This window comes from Coloeus monedula (genome assembly GCF_965178545.1).
Source record: "Coloeus monedula genome assembly, chromosome: 1".
Lineage (NCBI taxonomy): Eukaryota > Metazoa > Chordata > Aves > Passeriformes > Corvidae > Coloeus > Coloeus monedula.
In genome coordinates this window covers 116,080,947-116,097,219 of record NC_138781.1, presented here as the reverse complement: position 1 = coordinate 116,097,219, position 16,273 = coordinate 116,080,947, and the positions used below count along the sequence as shown (strand labels likewise).

Here is a 16,273-nt window from a genome sequence, read left to right as displayed (position 1 = left end):
TTTCATATGTAGAGTCAGTTAAAAATTTAAATGTTAAAAAAAAATTAAAATAAAATTCTAATTTAATCGGCAATTGTGGAAAAAAAGGATCTTCAAAGCAATCAAACCCGTTGCCATCAGAATATTCTAATCCCTTTCTGTGTCATAGGAATAGTTGCTATAAAAATATGTATACACTATAGCACATGGGAAAACATGCAGAAAAGCACACATAATTTGAAAGAGTAATTGGTGAAATTGTAGACTTTTGTGTATTCAGTGGCAGAGAGGGAAATACTGAAACCTAAGAAAAAGAAGAAAGGGCTGGATGTACTACCAGGGGCAAGCAGAATTCTGTCAGCTTTAGAATATGGTTTTATTTATTCATTAAAATATTTAGTAACATTTACAGATGTGGAGGCCGACTTCTAGAAGAGACTCATGTATAGCCAGTAGAGTGCTTTCATCTCTGCCCGCCTCCTAACCCCTTTCCTTTCCATGGAAACCTGTGCTGCTGTCTTGCCAACTCCTCAAATGTGCAAATCTCTCTTGCTCACAGGAGTTCTGTGGTTTATGAGTGTCTAATGTAACAACTGAAAGAATTACGCATTATTCAATAAGATGTGAAGCTCTCTAACTAAATGTAAATGTAAAATGTAATGTGAATGTGAAAAATGAAGCTTCGTTAAAAGAAAAAGAATTGCTACACTTCCTTCAGAGGCATGTTTCCCTGAAAATGTGGGGTCTTTTTATCCATGTTGGCATTTTTGAAAAGTCACAAAGACATGATTTTTCCATTTTTTGGTCATTAGAAATAGTCACCCTCAGTAATTAGCTTTCTGTCACTGAATAAATTTTGGTTGGGTAATTAAGTGCCATCTCTGTGTACTCACTGGGGTAGCCAAGAGTCTCTGCTGGGACATTCCTTCAATGAGTTCGTGTGGTGTCATCCTCCAAACTCTGTCTGAGGGCCATACACCAGTCTCGAAGCCCAGCAGGTACTGGAGCACTATGGTAGACTATATTTTTAAATGTAATGGATTACTTCTGCTTTAGTTCTCAAAAAATAACAGCACAATTTCTGTTGGCAACTGTGGGGTTTCTGCACTGCTGTCTTTTGCATCTTTGGGGTATTCTTCTGCAATTAAAGGGATAAAGTTTTTCTGCTGTAAGCATGCTAGAAATTAATCAAGCAATAAAGAAATACATTTTTCACAGAAAAGCCATAAATGGAATACATTTTTGAATTTTGGGAGTTGTTCTTTGAGAAGGTTTCAAACCAGATGGAAAACAACCAGAGCAGCCCAGTAAGAATGATTAGAAATCAGGAAAACATGAGTTTCACAGTATAAATTAATTTATTGGGGAGAGAAGATTGAGGGAAGGGGACATCACAACAATCCTCAGCTGTTGGAAAGTGGGAAGGGAATGCTCTCTTCTCCCAATGCCACACCTTTCCTCCATTGCAGTCCATGGTAGATACATGAAAAAGAAATAGGCTTAGTACATTTACGAAAGTCAGAGGTTGGTCTTAAGAATGTTTTAATAGTGGTGAAGACAGTGAAACACTGGTGCATGTTGTCTGGGGGATGCATGGCATCTCTGTCACTGGAAGTCTTAAGAAAACAACCAGATAAACAATGGTCAGGATTGACCATCTGACCTTCTTCTGTGGCAGCAAGACAAAGTAGATGACACTGTGATGTCCTCCCAGGTCTTCTGTTGCATAATTTGGCGCCTTACGCCAGGTGAGTATTGTTGCTGACCAGTAATGTTTTAGAAAGAGGTTGATATTTCATGCCAAACTCCTAAAAGTAGCTTGTTGGGCATGAACCTTTGCTTTCATTTTAATAAAGCAGAAGTGCCTAGTACTTATTGTTGCAAGAAGGAGATTAAAGTAATGAACTGAGAACCTTCAAAAAGGGGCAAGGACAAAGCGGTCAGAATATAACTGTCAACATCATAAGTATTTTTAAGACAACTTCATAATCATCTAAGTGTTTGGAGAAGGCAATAATTCTGTGCTTAACCTTGGCCTCATTTGTTCTCGTTGAATAACTTCTCTTTGCTGTCACTTTCTTCTCCAGCTCTGATTTGTTAAGCACAAAAGATTCACCTGTGAAACATCTTATATCTACTAATGCTTCCACTCCACCAAGACTTAATCTTTCATTGCTGTCAACAGAGATGTGTATGCTCCCCTCCATGCTCATACCTTCCTGTCAGCACAAAGGTTTGTACTTTCAGATGGTGAACTGGACCCAAGAACGGATTCTGGTCATAAGCGGACTAGCAATATTATAAAAAACCAAATTTACAAACAAACAAGCAAAACCAAAACATTTTAACAAGGATCACTTCTTCAGTCTAGTTCACTGCAGAACCATAAAAGGCGTATGTCAAGGGCTGTTCAGGAATATGCATTAGCATGTTACTGTCTGTCAAAGGTGGGAGCAGCCTTTTGAAAGGACAGTGCAAGATCTAAAATTCGGAAGCACGTACAAAGGACGAGTTGTCCCCTGCTGTCCCACCCCTTGTTTAGCACTGCAGGTGCTTAATAGAGTAGCAAAAGGAAATCCTTACTGGCTTCTGCACAACTGCAGAGTCAACACAAATGAGAGAGATGTCTCCTCCATCTCTGAATCAATATTCATCTGTGTAGAAATACAGAAAGGTAGAAATTTTGTTCTTAACTGAGCTTTTGCAAACTCAAACTGAGCTTTTTTCTCCCTCAGTTTGCCAATGAAACAGCTAGGAGAAAAACACCACTTTTTCCTGGTACTGTACACAGTCTTCAAATTCACAGTGAATAAATATGGATTCCTGCCATGCAACTTTCTCAGACTGTTAATCCCCACAGTTCATTTAAGATGCTAAAGTTGTTGTTTAAGTAAAAACTTTAGAGAAGATGTTGGACTCTCTATGTAATGCTTTCTTTAAAAAACAAACAAAACAAGACCAAAAAACCACCCCGACTGTTGCATTTTTGAGAGACATACTTAAGGCATTTTGGCCTGAATTTATTTCCTTCATAAAAGGAAATCTCAACCCTGGTGCATAATTTATGATCTTGGCATTCAGCCGAAACATATGTACATACTGAAATCAGTTTTGCATCTGTTTAACTTTGTGCACATGAGTAGTCTAATTGGATTTAGTCTGATGAAATGACTCATGCGAGATCAAGTGTCTGCACAACAAGGATTTCAGTCAGTAGGTTTCTTTAGGGCAGCAGCTTCTATGCTTTATGCCTAGCACATGAAATGGCTTTTTGATTATCTCAAAGCCTTCTGCGGGCTGTATAGCTGTAGTGACAGGTGAAACAAAGACGTACAGAAGAACAAGTCTTGCAGCACAGGTCAGATCTTCTACTGCATTGCACTGTACAACAGTAGCAATTAATTCATTGTAACTTTCTTTTTTAAAGAATGTCTTCTGAGAATCTCTTCAGGGTTACAGGAAATCACTCATTCCTTTATAACAGGCTACTGGGCTGCAGCTGTTGGCCTTCTGGTAGCCATTGGCCAGGTTAAACACTATTGCTTACATATGCTAGACACTCTGATAAGAAACAGCCATCGCCTCATTTAGGATGGAACCTGCACTCACCTTACTGCACAGCAATGTAGATACTCATCATCTTCACAGGACAGAGTATCATTGTATCAAGAACTGGAGTTTTGTTTTTGCTGCTCTTGCAAGCCTTGTCTTCCCATGCCATCTCACATCTGCCATCTTGAACCCTTTCTAATTTCATGCCCCATATGAGGTGGTGCTGAGCTTGCTACTTGTTGAAGCTGTTTTTATCCACTAGCCAGCTCTTCTGTTTTCTTCTGATGTTTTCTCATTCTTCCTACATCTGCTATAAGGGTCTAGGGAATGGAAAGTGGTCTAGAGAGTGAAGAGACTCAGGGAAAGGGATGAGAAAGACTGCAAGTTCTGACATTAGGAGGATTAGGGAATAAAACATGGAACTCCAGGGGATTGGTAATGCGAGAATATAGTCTAGGGAGGATACATAAAAAAAGGAAGGCTTGGAATATGAGTGCTGTTAAGGCAAGGCAAGTGACTCTGAAACTCACGGTGTACAGAGAACCAACGTAAGATGGAAATGAAAATAGGGAAAGGGAAAAAAAGAAGCTGAAGTAAGAATATAAAGCAAAAAATATGCCTTACAGATGGATGGTTTTGTTGGTTTTTCACTCCTACCTCTCTGTCCAGATTCATTCTGTGGCTGGCAAAATACCCTGAAATAAAGAAAGTTTTAGGAATCTCAGAATGTAGTTCAAGGCATGCAATTTTAAGTATTTGAAATGTATTTTTGATTGACGAATTATACTCCTGACTTCTGGTGACACTAAGGCAGGAGGCATCTAAAAAAAGTGTGTATATGAAGTTTGTCATGTGGCACCTGATTCAGACTTCAGAATGCTTTGAAGCAAGAGAGAAACGTAGTGAAATATTACAGCGTTAAAATATAGAAGTGAGATTTTTATCTGAATTACCTAAATGTGAATCTGATGTCTCTGATGGAGATACTCTCTGATACTTTTGTGTGGCTGGGGAAAAGCTTTGATCTTTAAGTTGTAGAATGTTAAGTTGTGGAAGACTTTTTGTTACTGATGCCTTTTGCACAGTTTGCAGTTTGAAGTGTATGCAGTGGAAACAGGTGACTGAGGGCTTGATATTGCAAGTGAAAATGCATTCTATGAACTTCTGGTAATTTGATACTTTCTGGTCCTTCAAGTGGATACACTTTATTGAGATGGCCATCTGTTTTATCCAACAAAATGAATTTCTGCTCAGGGGAAAGTTCTGCAGGCTGATTTTCAAAGAGAAAATGGTTTTACTACATAATTCTCAGAGAGCATTCAAAATGTAAACCTACACATCTCTAACACATTCTGGGGTTTTGCAAGTGAAACTGAAACATGATCATCTCCTTATTTTGAATAAATTCTTGCATCTCTTGATAATATTTATTATTCATTGGATGAATACCAGTGTTTCGTACTTGAATCCTCTTTGCATTGAAATGTTTAAATTTTACTCCATATGAGTTTTGTTCAAATCAGCTATCCCTTATTTACATCTGGACTAATACAAAGAAGTTAGTATTTGTAAGAAACTTCTGTATGTAGTACTTAAACAAGGCTGTATGGCAAAGTTTTCATGTTAACTGTAATTATCATAGGTAATTAATTTGTTAATAGATTTACTGAATTTGCAGTTGGTCACATTTTTTTTTAAAGCACTGAAATTACTACAATTGTGCATTGTTTGTCCTTGGAAGGATTAGGAGCACTTTATGTTGAACAAGTATAAAAAGGATTCATGGAATTCTTGAAATATTTACCAAGCCTTTTTGATAAGTAAGACCTTATTTTTGCTGAGAATTTTTACAAGCATATTCCTTTTCTCTATTTTCAGTCCCCTGCACATAGCTATTCAAGTTATGACTCTGGCAAGAATGAGAGTGTAGGCAGAGGTGCTGAAGATCTGTCTCTGAATCGAGGAGATGAGGATGAGGATGACCATGATGAGCAAGAAGATCCTGAGAAGGTTAATGAATCAGATGGGGTAGAAGCTGAGCGACTGAAAGCTTTTAACGTAAGCCCTCTTGCACTCACCTTGTTTACTTCTTCTGTTACTTTTGCATTGTTGTTTTGGGTAAGTTTGACAATATTAAAGGCACATTAATTTGCAGGATTTATTTCAATTATTATTTTAACGCACATTAAACTCTTGCCAACAGACAACAGATTTACTGTGTTTTATTTAGAATTTTGAGGCAGAGTGCCATCTTTACCAGTGAGGAAAACAAAGCTTTGTTCTGTGTGTGTGCATGTGTGACCATGTGTGTGGCTGTGTGGATGTGCATGTTCACCCACTGAATGGAAAGAGGCTGTAGCTAGTTTTGTCAGGAGACCATTCTGGTGGTCAGCTGTTCTCTATTGCTTTCCCAATGTATATAATTATGCATGAAAACACAAGCAATTGTTCAAACAAAGAAAAAATGTGAGTCAGTTCAATAAAATGATTAGCAATCACAGCTTATTGTTAATAATGAAACTTAAGTAGTGCCTATTTTCACAATCTGTTCTGGTTTATCTCACAGTTCTGTATCCTATAGACTATTCTTTTCTTGTCTATTTTTTTTTTTGATCAGTCCCTCCCCCACCCCCACCCCAAATAACCCTTTAAAGAACTGTTTGCTTAATATTTCTGGCTTCCCGTTACAAAGCTCTTCAGTGGATAGAAAAAAAATGTCTTCCTATCAGTAAACAAGCCAGGAAGCTAGGAAGAGAAGAGAGCTGCCCTCCAAACCCATCTCCTCTGTCTCCCTCTTGCCAACAGATGTTTGTCAGGCTGTTTGTAGATGAAAACTTGGACCGAATGGTCCCAATCTCTAAGCAGCCCAAAGAAAAGATCCAGGCTATCATTGACTCATGCAGGCGACAATTCCCTGAGTATCAAGAGCGTGCCAGAAAACGCATACGTACTTACCTCAAGTCCTGCAGGCGGATGAAAAGAAGTGGTTTTGAGATGGTGAGTTTTGACTTAAAACCCAGCCCTAGTTTCCATCAAAACCCCATATGTAAATCCATGGCACTATTTTGTTTTCATCTTAGTGTCTTTTTTTTGTTTTTTTTTTTTTCTTTTTTTTTTTCTTTTTGGTAATACCAGGTCAGAGATTTCTTTTTCCCTCCTTCATTCTTCCTGAATTTATTCCCCTTGATTTAAAAATGCTGTGGGACACTAGAGGTCACAAAATGAACTAATATGGATCTACAGGTGAAAAAGACGAAAGCAAGGCATAAATAAGGAGGGAAACTGTACTGTGGACTGTATGGTGACTTATTTCTTACTTTAAGTTACATTTACAGATTTTTGCCTGTAAAAGTCTTGCAGTAAGACAGATTTTTCTCTAAAATGCCTCTGCTAACTGGATTCCAGTGAGCTCTGTAAAATTGATCCCGCTAGAGAAAAGCTATACTCAAGAAAATGCCCAGTGTCGTAACATCATAGTGGCAATGGCTTTGGCTTTGGGTGTTTTCTTGTACACCTTAGCCTATTGCTTATCAGTGAAAATTACTCCTTTGAAATCTTTCAGTTGATATATAGGTGTGCAAAACATATTTAATGGTTGTAAAACACATCAAACTTAGAATCTGAGCATCCTAATGATTTAGTAGTTATAATTGAACCAAAGCTCACGAGAATTGTCATAGTATGCAACTGACAGTGTTTTCAGACATTGATATTTTAATATTACTCAGTAACACAGAAATTGGTAAATAAAGTCTTCTCACCGTTTGGCAGCTTATTATCTCTAGAAAATGTTTGTATTTCCAAAATGGAGAAAAGTCAGAAGTAACTAGGTAGCTACACACCTACACACCTTGTGTTTAATGTTTTAGCTATCTCTCTGGCCTTTAGATGACAACAAAATCACCTCATTGTTACAAATAGATATCATTTAGCGATTAAACATACCATTTTTTTTTTAATGAATCATCTGCAAACCCATTGATTACATTAAGAATTATTGGAGATTATTGCATTTTACTGTTTTTCTCTTTCTCTCTGTCTTTCTCTTTCCTGCAGTTTTTGCAGAATATTTATGAGTACCATATGTTGTTTAAGATGGTAGCTGACAGTTTTAAGAACAAAATATCAGGCTTATTTGTAGGGCAAGACCACTATTTGATAATACAAAAAACAAAGGCAGAAAGTAAATTTTTGAGTGTGTTTGGTATTCTAATCAACTGCATGGTTTTATTATTTGAAACATTGGCATAACACTATTTCTGAACAATGGAAGCTCAGATGAAGAAAGACAGGTAGAATAAAGGACATCTGTACAGACAGAAGTGCCAAAGGTTAACTGGTGGCATATATGGCAGCTTGTTTAGCCCTCCAAAACAAAGGACAAATAGTAAAGAAATATTTCCTACAATATACTAAGTAGCATTAAATTGCATCTACTCACTCTGTCTGACAAAAATTCAGCAACATCAAGTTCAGCTTCCATGAAACCAAATATTTTATTTTGCTGTCCTTTCAATTGAAAATACAAAATTGGCCAATGCTAGCAAGTCTCCGCACTGTTCCAATTCACGGCCTTATTACCGTCATTATTCACGCTGATGAGCAGTTATGTAAACTGGCTCATTTCTTGTCATCTGAAAGACTCATGCAACGGTTTTGCAATATGAACAAGGGGCTACAGTCTGACCCATAAGAGCTGGGTTGGCTTGACTTCAGTGCACATTTGCAAATGTTACTTGCATATGAATAAAGGTTGCAGGATCAAATTTTTTCCTGGGAGGGGAAAAGGAGCAGAGATTACCAGGAATATGATCCAAATGGGCAATCTTTGTAGTTCAGAAAGATTTCCTGGTTTTATAATGTTTCATGACAGTTTATGATGGGCTTTACTTGTTTTTAAACAAAAAAATCAACCTCTAAAACACTGGCTTTCTCACCCATGAATGGAAGTGACAAGGCACTGGAACTCTTGCCAAAGACTGCAACCCTCTTGGGCCTGAAGGGATATCTGTCCTATGTCCCTGTTAGCAGGTAGGAATACGAGCCAAAGACTATCCAAAGTCTCTGGAGGAGCTCCCATCTACTTCCTAAGAGAATAAATAGTATTTTATGTGTATGTCTTGAATAATTTTGAAATTTAATATCCCTTTGGGTTTTTAAATTATTTTCTGATTTCTAAGTTACTGTATCATCATCTCTTTATTACAGCCATTTTTTAAAAATGCTACCATGGACAGAGGCATTGACTACTTAGTTGTTTTAAATGTGCTTACCATTTTGATAATGGAGAAGAACCACCTTGTCTGGATAATAACATTTGTTCAAAACAATCATGAAGGGACAAGATGGTGTTGTTTTGAATAAGGGGCTACCCTCAAATACAAAATAAACCAGAATAATGATCTGCTCAGCAGCAGTACCAGTACCATTGTTATATTAAATAGGATGTCAGATAATAACCTCCACAGGAGATGGCTTTTGCGATACACACGTTAAATACAAGTTTTTTATTTTGTTCAGATTCAAAATGCTACATTTTGAGCATCTAGTTGCATGAGAAAAAGAGAATATTCTCTTTTATGGCATGTAACAGTTCAGGCTGTGTGTGGAATCGTGCAGTTATCTACAGCACCATACTGTAAAGTGAAGAGAAAATGTAAACACAATGTTAAATTAGTGTAAAACTGCATGGTAAAGATGAAAAAGAATGCCTGGAGCCTGATTCTGTCAGTTATTTGCCATCTGTAATCCCAGCGACAGTTCTTGCTGCATAACAGGCCAGTTCTAGGTTTGAGGCAATAAAAAAGACTCAGTCTCATGACTGTTCGTATTGTCAATTAATATGATTCTTAGTATTATTATGTTTAAGAGATTACTTATAGTTATTCTGCCTCCACTTGTGACAGATAGTTGTCTGTGGACTCTGAGGCAGCTCGCATAGCTTCTTGTGACAAATATGCCTTTGAGAAATTCCCTTTCTACATTGGAAATGCTCTGCCCATTTGACTGTGCAGCTTGTAGTTAGCAGTTTTCATCCTGACACAAGTATATACCTCTGTAGGGTACTCAGCTTTTCTCATTAACTGTATGAGTGTTTCTCTCCTCCCCTTGTCTCTTGCTAAGGGACTGTTGAGAACATTCTCTTACTAAATTCTGTGATCTTGCTCAGAATCTTTAGTTGGGAGGGAAATCTGTCAACTACTGAAATCACTGGCTTTTGGAGGGGATTTCTATATTGTGCTTCTATCTGCATTGTGCTGTACTGCTTTGAGAACTTAAAAGTTCTCAATATTCTTAAAGAAATTATTTCTTTTTCTCTTCATTAGCCCATAAACAAAAGAAAAAAATTGCTTCCTCATTCTCAAGGACCAATATCAACAAGACTCCCTGTATACGCATTAGGTGTCTTGTGACCTCCATAGGCTATGCAAGAGGAATTTTCTCCCCAAAATAGTCACATGGTCTGTTTCACTAATGTTTTTTAAATCCTTTGTTTAGACTTGTCCCAGCCTCTGTAATAGACAGCTATCAATTAGAAAGATTTAGTTGACAGCTGCTGGAGATATTTATTTAGTTATAGTCCAGAAGAACTTTAGATGCTAGGAATAATCAAATGGGGTTGAATTGACTTAATAGTTACATTTTTTTACTGCTCTCTGCTTCCTCCTATGTTCATGATCTCCTATGATCAGTCTCACTGCATTCAGTTTGAAATTGCATCTTACAGTATCTTTCTCACAGATGTGCCATTCTTTTCTGTGAGCATCCCAATGCAAGAGCAAGATTTTAAACTCTCATTCACTAAGAGATTCTTCTTTTTTTTTTAAGCATAAGGAAACCCTCCTCCGAAGTACTACCGTAATACAAAACAATAGTATCAAGTGTTCTGTGTTGGAGAGAAAAGGCTAGTCATAAATGCTTTTCATTGTCCAAAGACAAGTTTGGATGTGTCAGAGAAGAGTCACACTATGCCTGAAGATTGTTCATGATTTAGGTCCCAGTGTTGTTCATCCCAGCACCTTCTGTCCTATCGCCAGCCTCAAGAACAAGTAACTGAGCTCTGTATCTTTCACTGCTACTGTCACTTGGTTGTGCCAGTCGGCTGTAAGAGGTGTTTTAACAATTTGCGACTGTGCTCATGTTGATCAAGGTGTTTTGAATGTGTCTAGTGGCTTGTCATGTGTCTATATTGAGATTGAGCAGCTTCGGTGGGGACTGGTTTCCAGAAGGGATGTTTTCTGAAATCTGCCTCATTAAGATTGCTTGGCATAGGTGTCTAGGTTCTGCTTTTTAGTTTTAGTTTTAGAAAAAGAAATCTTTCATTATTTACTGAATTTAGTGCTGAAAAGTCCAGCTGCCCTTGCTGTCACATGGGTTTTCTCTCCTCCAGGCTTTTATGTCTGGAAAGGTCATAAGCATTTCCAGGAAAATGACGATCTGTAGATTCAGGGATGCATATCTAATTGATTAAAAAGCTGGGAAGCATTAAGAAAATTATCACAACAGCAGTTACATGAAGATCTAAAAACACTAATGGAGTTGTTGCTTTGTACTATAACCCAAACTCTGTCACCTGGGCACTCCCCTTTCCAAGCACCTCACCCTTGTTTGATAGTGGTTAACTTATTTAAGTCTGATGGGCAACTTGGTTGAAAAAGGGCAAAGCTACCCTCTGATAAACTTTGACTTTTACCATTAGATCTCATATAGTCTTGAAAAAATATTCTAGAAACAGTTTTTCTAAGGCTCTTAGATGTGTTGGTTTTTTTTTCTTTTCGCCACAGAACAGTTAAGTGAATGTTCATGTGATTTTTGAGAACTTCCTCCTAAATCTGCCTCAGATAGCTTTTACTTTTTAATGACTTTTGAAAGTATAGGCAATTTTGGAAAAGTGAGTGGTGGAAGAAGTAACACTTCTTCCATTAACCTTGCAAAATGTGAAGAAGTTAGCTTTAAAAACGGCATGATATTTGGAAAAAGATTTTGAACCAGTCTGGAGAGGTTCATCCCCAGCAGTCTCATGAGTTAAAAATGAAACTAAAAAGAAGCCTGGATGACTACTTTAGACAAAATACTTGATTTTTAGGTTAATAAAGTCAGATGGATATTCTTGCTGTTGTTCACATAAGTCATTTAAAATTTCCACTAGCCCTGCTGAAATCGCTCACTTAAATAGGCAGATCAGAACTTGGACCCCTACGTAGACATAACAGCAGCAACAGCAGCATGTTGGTTGATTGGAAGGAGTCATTTGCTTAATTTTTTGACAGGAATATGGATATGTTAAGATATATATGGATTTATTTAGGTGCCATCATAACCTAGGTGCAACACTCAGTGTTTCAGTTCAATGTATTTCAAAGCTGAAAAATTAAAAAAGGGATTTGAACATCACTAGATGTTTCAAAATGCCTTTTCTGCCATTTAAGAAAATATTTCTGTTATCTCATTGAATCCTTTGGTAGGTGTTACAATTGGGTATTTATCACAAGACTGTGAGACTGAGCAAAATATATCAAACCCCAGACTGAAATGCAGTGCTACAGACATTAAAATGCCAGTCCAGTTGTTCATATTCCACTATTCTGTACTGACAATCCACAGAATCATAGAATTACAAAATAACTTGGGTTGGAAGTGACCTTAAAATTCATCTAGTTCCAACCCCTCTTCTGTGGGCAGGAACACCTTCCACTAAAGGAGGTTGCTCAAAGCTCCATTCAACCGGGCCTTGAAAACTTCCAGGAATGGAGCATCCACAGCTTTTCTGGGCAACTCAGTCCAGTGCCTCACCACCCTCACAGTAAGGAATTTCTTCCAAATATCTAATCTAAACCTACCCTCTTCCAGTTTGTGACCAGTAAAAAAGTACATGCAGTGTAGTGCAGTACTGTACTTCATTCAGTCTTTAAATTCAAAAATACTCTGTAGAAGGGTTTCTGAGTCCTTTGCAACTGTGCTGTGTAGGACAGTTCTGTCATACATTTCACTGCATTGTTCTGATTAAAAACTCTTCTTTGAAGATCCTGTATTCCCTGTCTTGTAACGTATTTTACATGTTTTCTATGAAAAAGTGCTATTTAGATATTGTACACTGTTACAAATATGTTGGGTGTTTTAGGACATTGTGTTAGATCGTAATAATTTATTATGAAAGAGTTGTGGCATATTTGCAGTATTTAATTTTGGAAATGAGCTGGTCTTGCAATACCTGAGGAAAAAGCTGACATGCAGTTTTTGGGAGCCCAACATGCAAAGAAGTGCTTAGTGGTATCTTTGGAGAAATTTAGTTACTGTCAGTGAGGCATCTTAGGCATTTATCTTCAATTTTGGATGCCAAATCACTTTGGAAAATTTTAAACCATTTTTTTTCAAGTTTGAGTAATAGTTAAAATACTTCCTCATTCTCACATTTATATTAGAATCCATATATTTTCTCCCAAGTACAAGGCAATAGGAGTAGGAGAAATGGCCTGCACTCGTGCCAGGGCAGATTTAGATTGGCTATTAGGAAAAATTTCTTCATCCAAAGACAAAGCATTGTAACAGACTGCCCAGGGAAGTGGTGGAGTTACTATCCCTGGAGGTATTTAAAAGAAGTGTGGATGTGGCACTTGGGGACGTGGTTTAGTGGTGGAGTTGGGAGTGCTGTTTTAATGGTTGGACTCGATTTTACAGGTCTTTTCCAACCTAAATGATTCTATGATTCTATGATTTATATGAGGGTCTCTATGAAGAAAATTAAGTAACTTGCATGTTTATGTGTTTGCAACTGTCTTTTACTGAAAGATGTAATTTTCAGTGTTAATTTGCCTGAACTAGAAGGTAGTATTTATGCACTCATGTCAACTTATAATGTCTGGCATTTAGCAGGTGTACATGTGAGGAGGTGTACTTACAGCTTTTTACCGGCTAGGCTCGTAGTTCAATGACTTAGGAAGCCATAGGCAGCCTAGAGAGGTAGCACGGGCAATCCAGCATTTCAGTAGCTCTGAAAGTGGCAAATATTAGCTGCAAAACTGATACCACCAGCAGAAGCAAAGAGGGAGAAATACAGCTTTCAGCTTGCCTAATTCCTGCAATTAGAAGCTTTCAAGCAGAAACAGATGACAAGATGTTCACAAAAAGGGTGCAAGCCAAAGAGGGTGGGCCCCCTCTTGTGTCCTTCTTTTATTCAGAGAAGGGGAAAGGGGAGGACTGGGGGCGGACCCGGGGTGACCGGCCAATCAGACACTGCTAAAAAGTTTGAGTTACATTTGGTTTTGCCCGCGCTTGGAACAAAGGGGTTCAGAGCACATGGCAGAGGCAAGTCCTGGCTTGTCTTGGGGAGGGGGAGGGGAAGCTCGGAACAGGCAGCAACATACATGTGTGCCCATTATCTGACTAAACAGATAGCTGTATTTTTTCAGAATTGAGCCAGACTAATGTAACATGGGTAAAAGTATGTAGACCAAAATTTTGTGCAACAACTTTGGCTTTTATTTATACTGGATATCAAAAAAATGCCAGGCTAGTAACAGTAGTGATAATGGATCTCTAACCACGGGTGGACAGCATGTACAGTACATTGCAAAATTCTTTTTAGTGAATATACTGCTCCTAGTGGTTTAGACTGAAATATAGTCAGCAAACTATTATATCAATAATTGGTAAATTTATGCCAAAAGTGTACGTATGAAATTAGAATATAGAAGTTTTTTCAGATTCTGTGTAGAAATACAGGAACTGTGTGACCATGCCAGAAAAGGTATTTGGTGTTTCACATGAAGATACTGCAAAGGTACCTCACTTTAAGCAGAAGGCTTGATGATACTGCAGTTGGTATAGTGAAAGTGTGTATTTTACAGCATGTTGAACATCTCTTCTCTTCTTTGTTAAAGGGTCAGAGATTATACCAAGAGACCTAATTTCTAGATGAACTGGGCCAAGGATTTCTGATTTCAACTACTAAAAAATGAGCAGCCTTGCAGGACTACTCTCTAACTCCAGAAAGGCTTGTTGTAAGATGCTTTGATTGTTGATACCCAGATCTAAAGAGCATCAAAGTCATGGAAGGGTATTCATTAGGTTCAACATACTTTAAAGCAAAACAGCAGTTATAGACTAGACAGAAGTATTGACTAATTTGATTTTCCATTATGCAGCTTGCAAAACTATATCTGTCAATGGTTTATAAACTCTTCAGAAAGAGAAAAAGGGATGAGTGTATAAAAACTTCAAATCAATTTGAACAAATAATTCTTATGAAAGCATGCAAAAGTGCATATCCAATAAGATGGTTAAGTGTGCATGTTGCTTTGTTGTCATCATTGTCATCTACAGGCTCTGTGGTGATCTCAAAATAGTTTCAAGTATGAGAGGACTGAAGGTGGTTGGTCATCTCCCATGGGTCACTGAGGGAATTCCAACCACTTCCTAAATGTCAGTCACTTCAAAATTTGTTTTAAACAAAGGCATCCGTGTGCACATGCAGTCTAGCAGGTTTTCCTTACATGGTTTGTCAAAATGCTCTTTGTCTACGTTGTGTTAGAGGCTGGATGTTAGCTGTGTGTCAGCTGAGAAGATGTAAAAACCAAAACCGGATGCGTGTTCAAAATGTGACTCCTGCTTCAGTGCAGTCACAAGCAGCATCATGTTTCCAAGTAAATACAAAGCAATTCTGTATACTGCTTTTGTGTGATGGACAGACAGTCTTCTCAGAAGGCCTGTATTATACTGTTCACCAGATTCCTTCTAAGTTTTATTCATCTCTTCACCTGAGAGTTGCCATAAAATTGTCACATGTGTCTTTGCTCTCTATCCTTGGTTCAAAATGACAAAACTGTTATCCTGCCTTGTGATTTGCTACTTTTGGTAGACTAAAGTTTACAGGACTTTTTCTTGTCTGTTGTTTTACACATGGCTAGTTGCAGTATAGTTATTTCCTGCTTTACATCGCTGTGAAGTGAGAGAAATACCAGATTGGGCCTGTGAATGTTATGCCTCAAACACTAGGCACATTCAAAAACAGCTAAAGCTGGTTGGTAATTTTTAAATAATGTCTTTTTGGTTTTTTTCTCTTTGAGAAATGCTATTTTGTCAAGGGTTTTCGATTTTGACATACTACCATAAAATGAAACCTGGTTTTCTGCTAGTTCAGTGGGCAGGCTGTGGATCCAGGGATTGTGTGGACAGCCTGGATGGCCTTGTAAAAAGTTGTCCTTGTCTCCCACATTTCCTGCTGTAGTTCCAAACATGTAGGAACCAGCATTCAGCTCTCAGCTCTGCAGAGGGCAGCCTGGGAACCTGCAAAATTCTCTTCTGGCTGAGATCTGCAGGCTTCCTTCTGCAAAATTGAATGATATCACTTTTGCCATGTTTCCCAAGGCCTTTGAGTCTCCCCCTCAGATTGGGAATTGAGAGATGTTCAGAACCCAACAGGGATATTTGAGCTTCTTACAGAATTGGTTTTACAGCTGTAGTTATGAGAGAGATCGTGTATAATCAGAAGTAGAGAGGAAAAGGAAGCTAAGCTAAGCCAGAAAGGGGTTTCTGAGCTTAGAAGATGGAGATACTAATTCAGTTTATTTAAAAACAATTTTTTAGAAGTGGTTATTTCAAAGTAATTTTTTCTCTTAGGCAAAGCTTTTCAAAATTGATCTTTTTTACATGTTACACATATGGAATTTCACGAAACAGAAAATCTCCTTTTTAACAGCTCTGCTCCTAGTGACAGAGGACTGTTTTCATCTTCTCAGTCAAT

At 37.9% G+C, this 16,273-nt stretch overlaps 1 protein-coding gene across 3 annotated transcripts in view; it reads left to right on the top strand.

Moving 5' to 3' along the window:
* NOL4 (nucleolar protein 4) overlaps window positions 1-16,273 on the top strand; it is a gene marked incomplete at both ends in the record, with an annotated part of 189,620 nt that overhangs the window by 136,741 nt on the left and 36,606 nt on the right. For 2 of the 3 annotated variants that reach the window (XM_082290279.1, XM_082290278.1), the window contains 2 exons: window positions 5,410-5,589; window positions 6,337-6,528. In XM_082290279.1, coding sequence (XP_082146405.1) covers window positions 5,410-5,589; window positions 6,337-6,528 — 372 coding nt within the window. The remainder of the gene's footprint in view (window positions 1-5,409; window positions 5,590-6,336; window positions 6,529-16,273) is intronic. The other variant, XM_082290280.1, reaches the window with a different exon arrangement.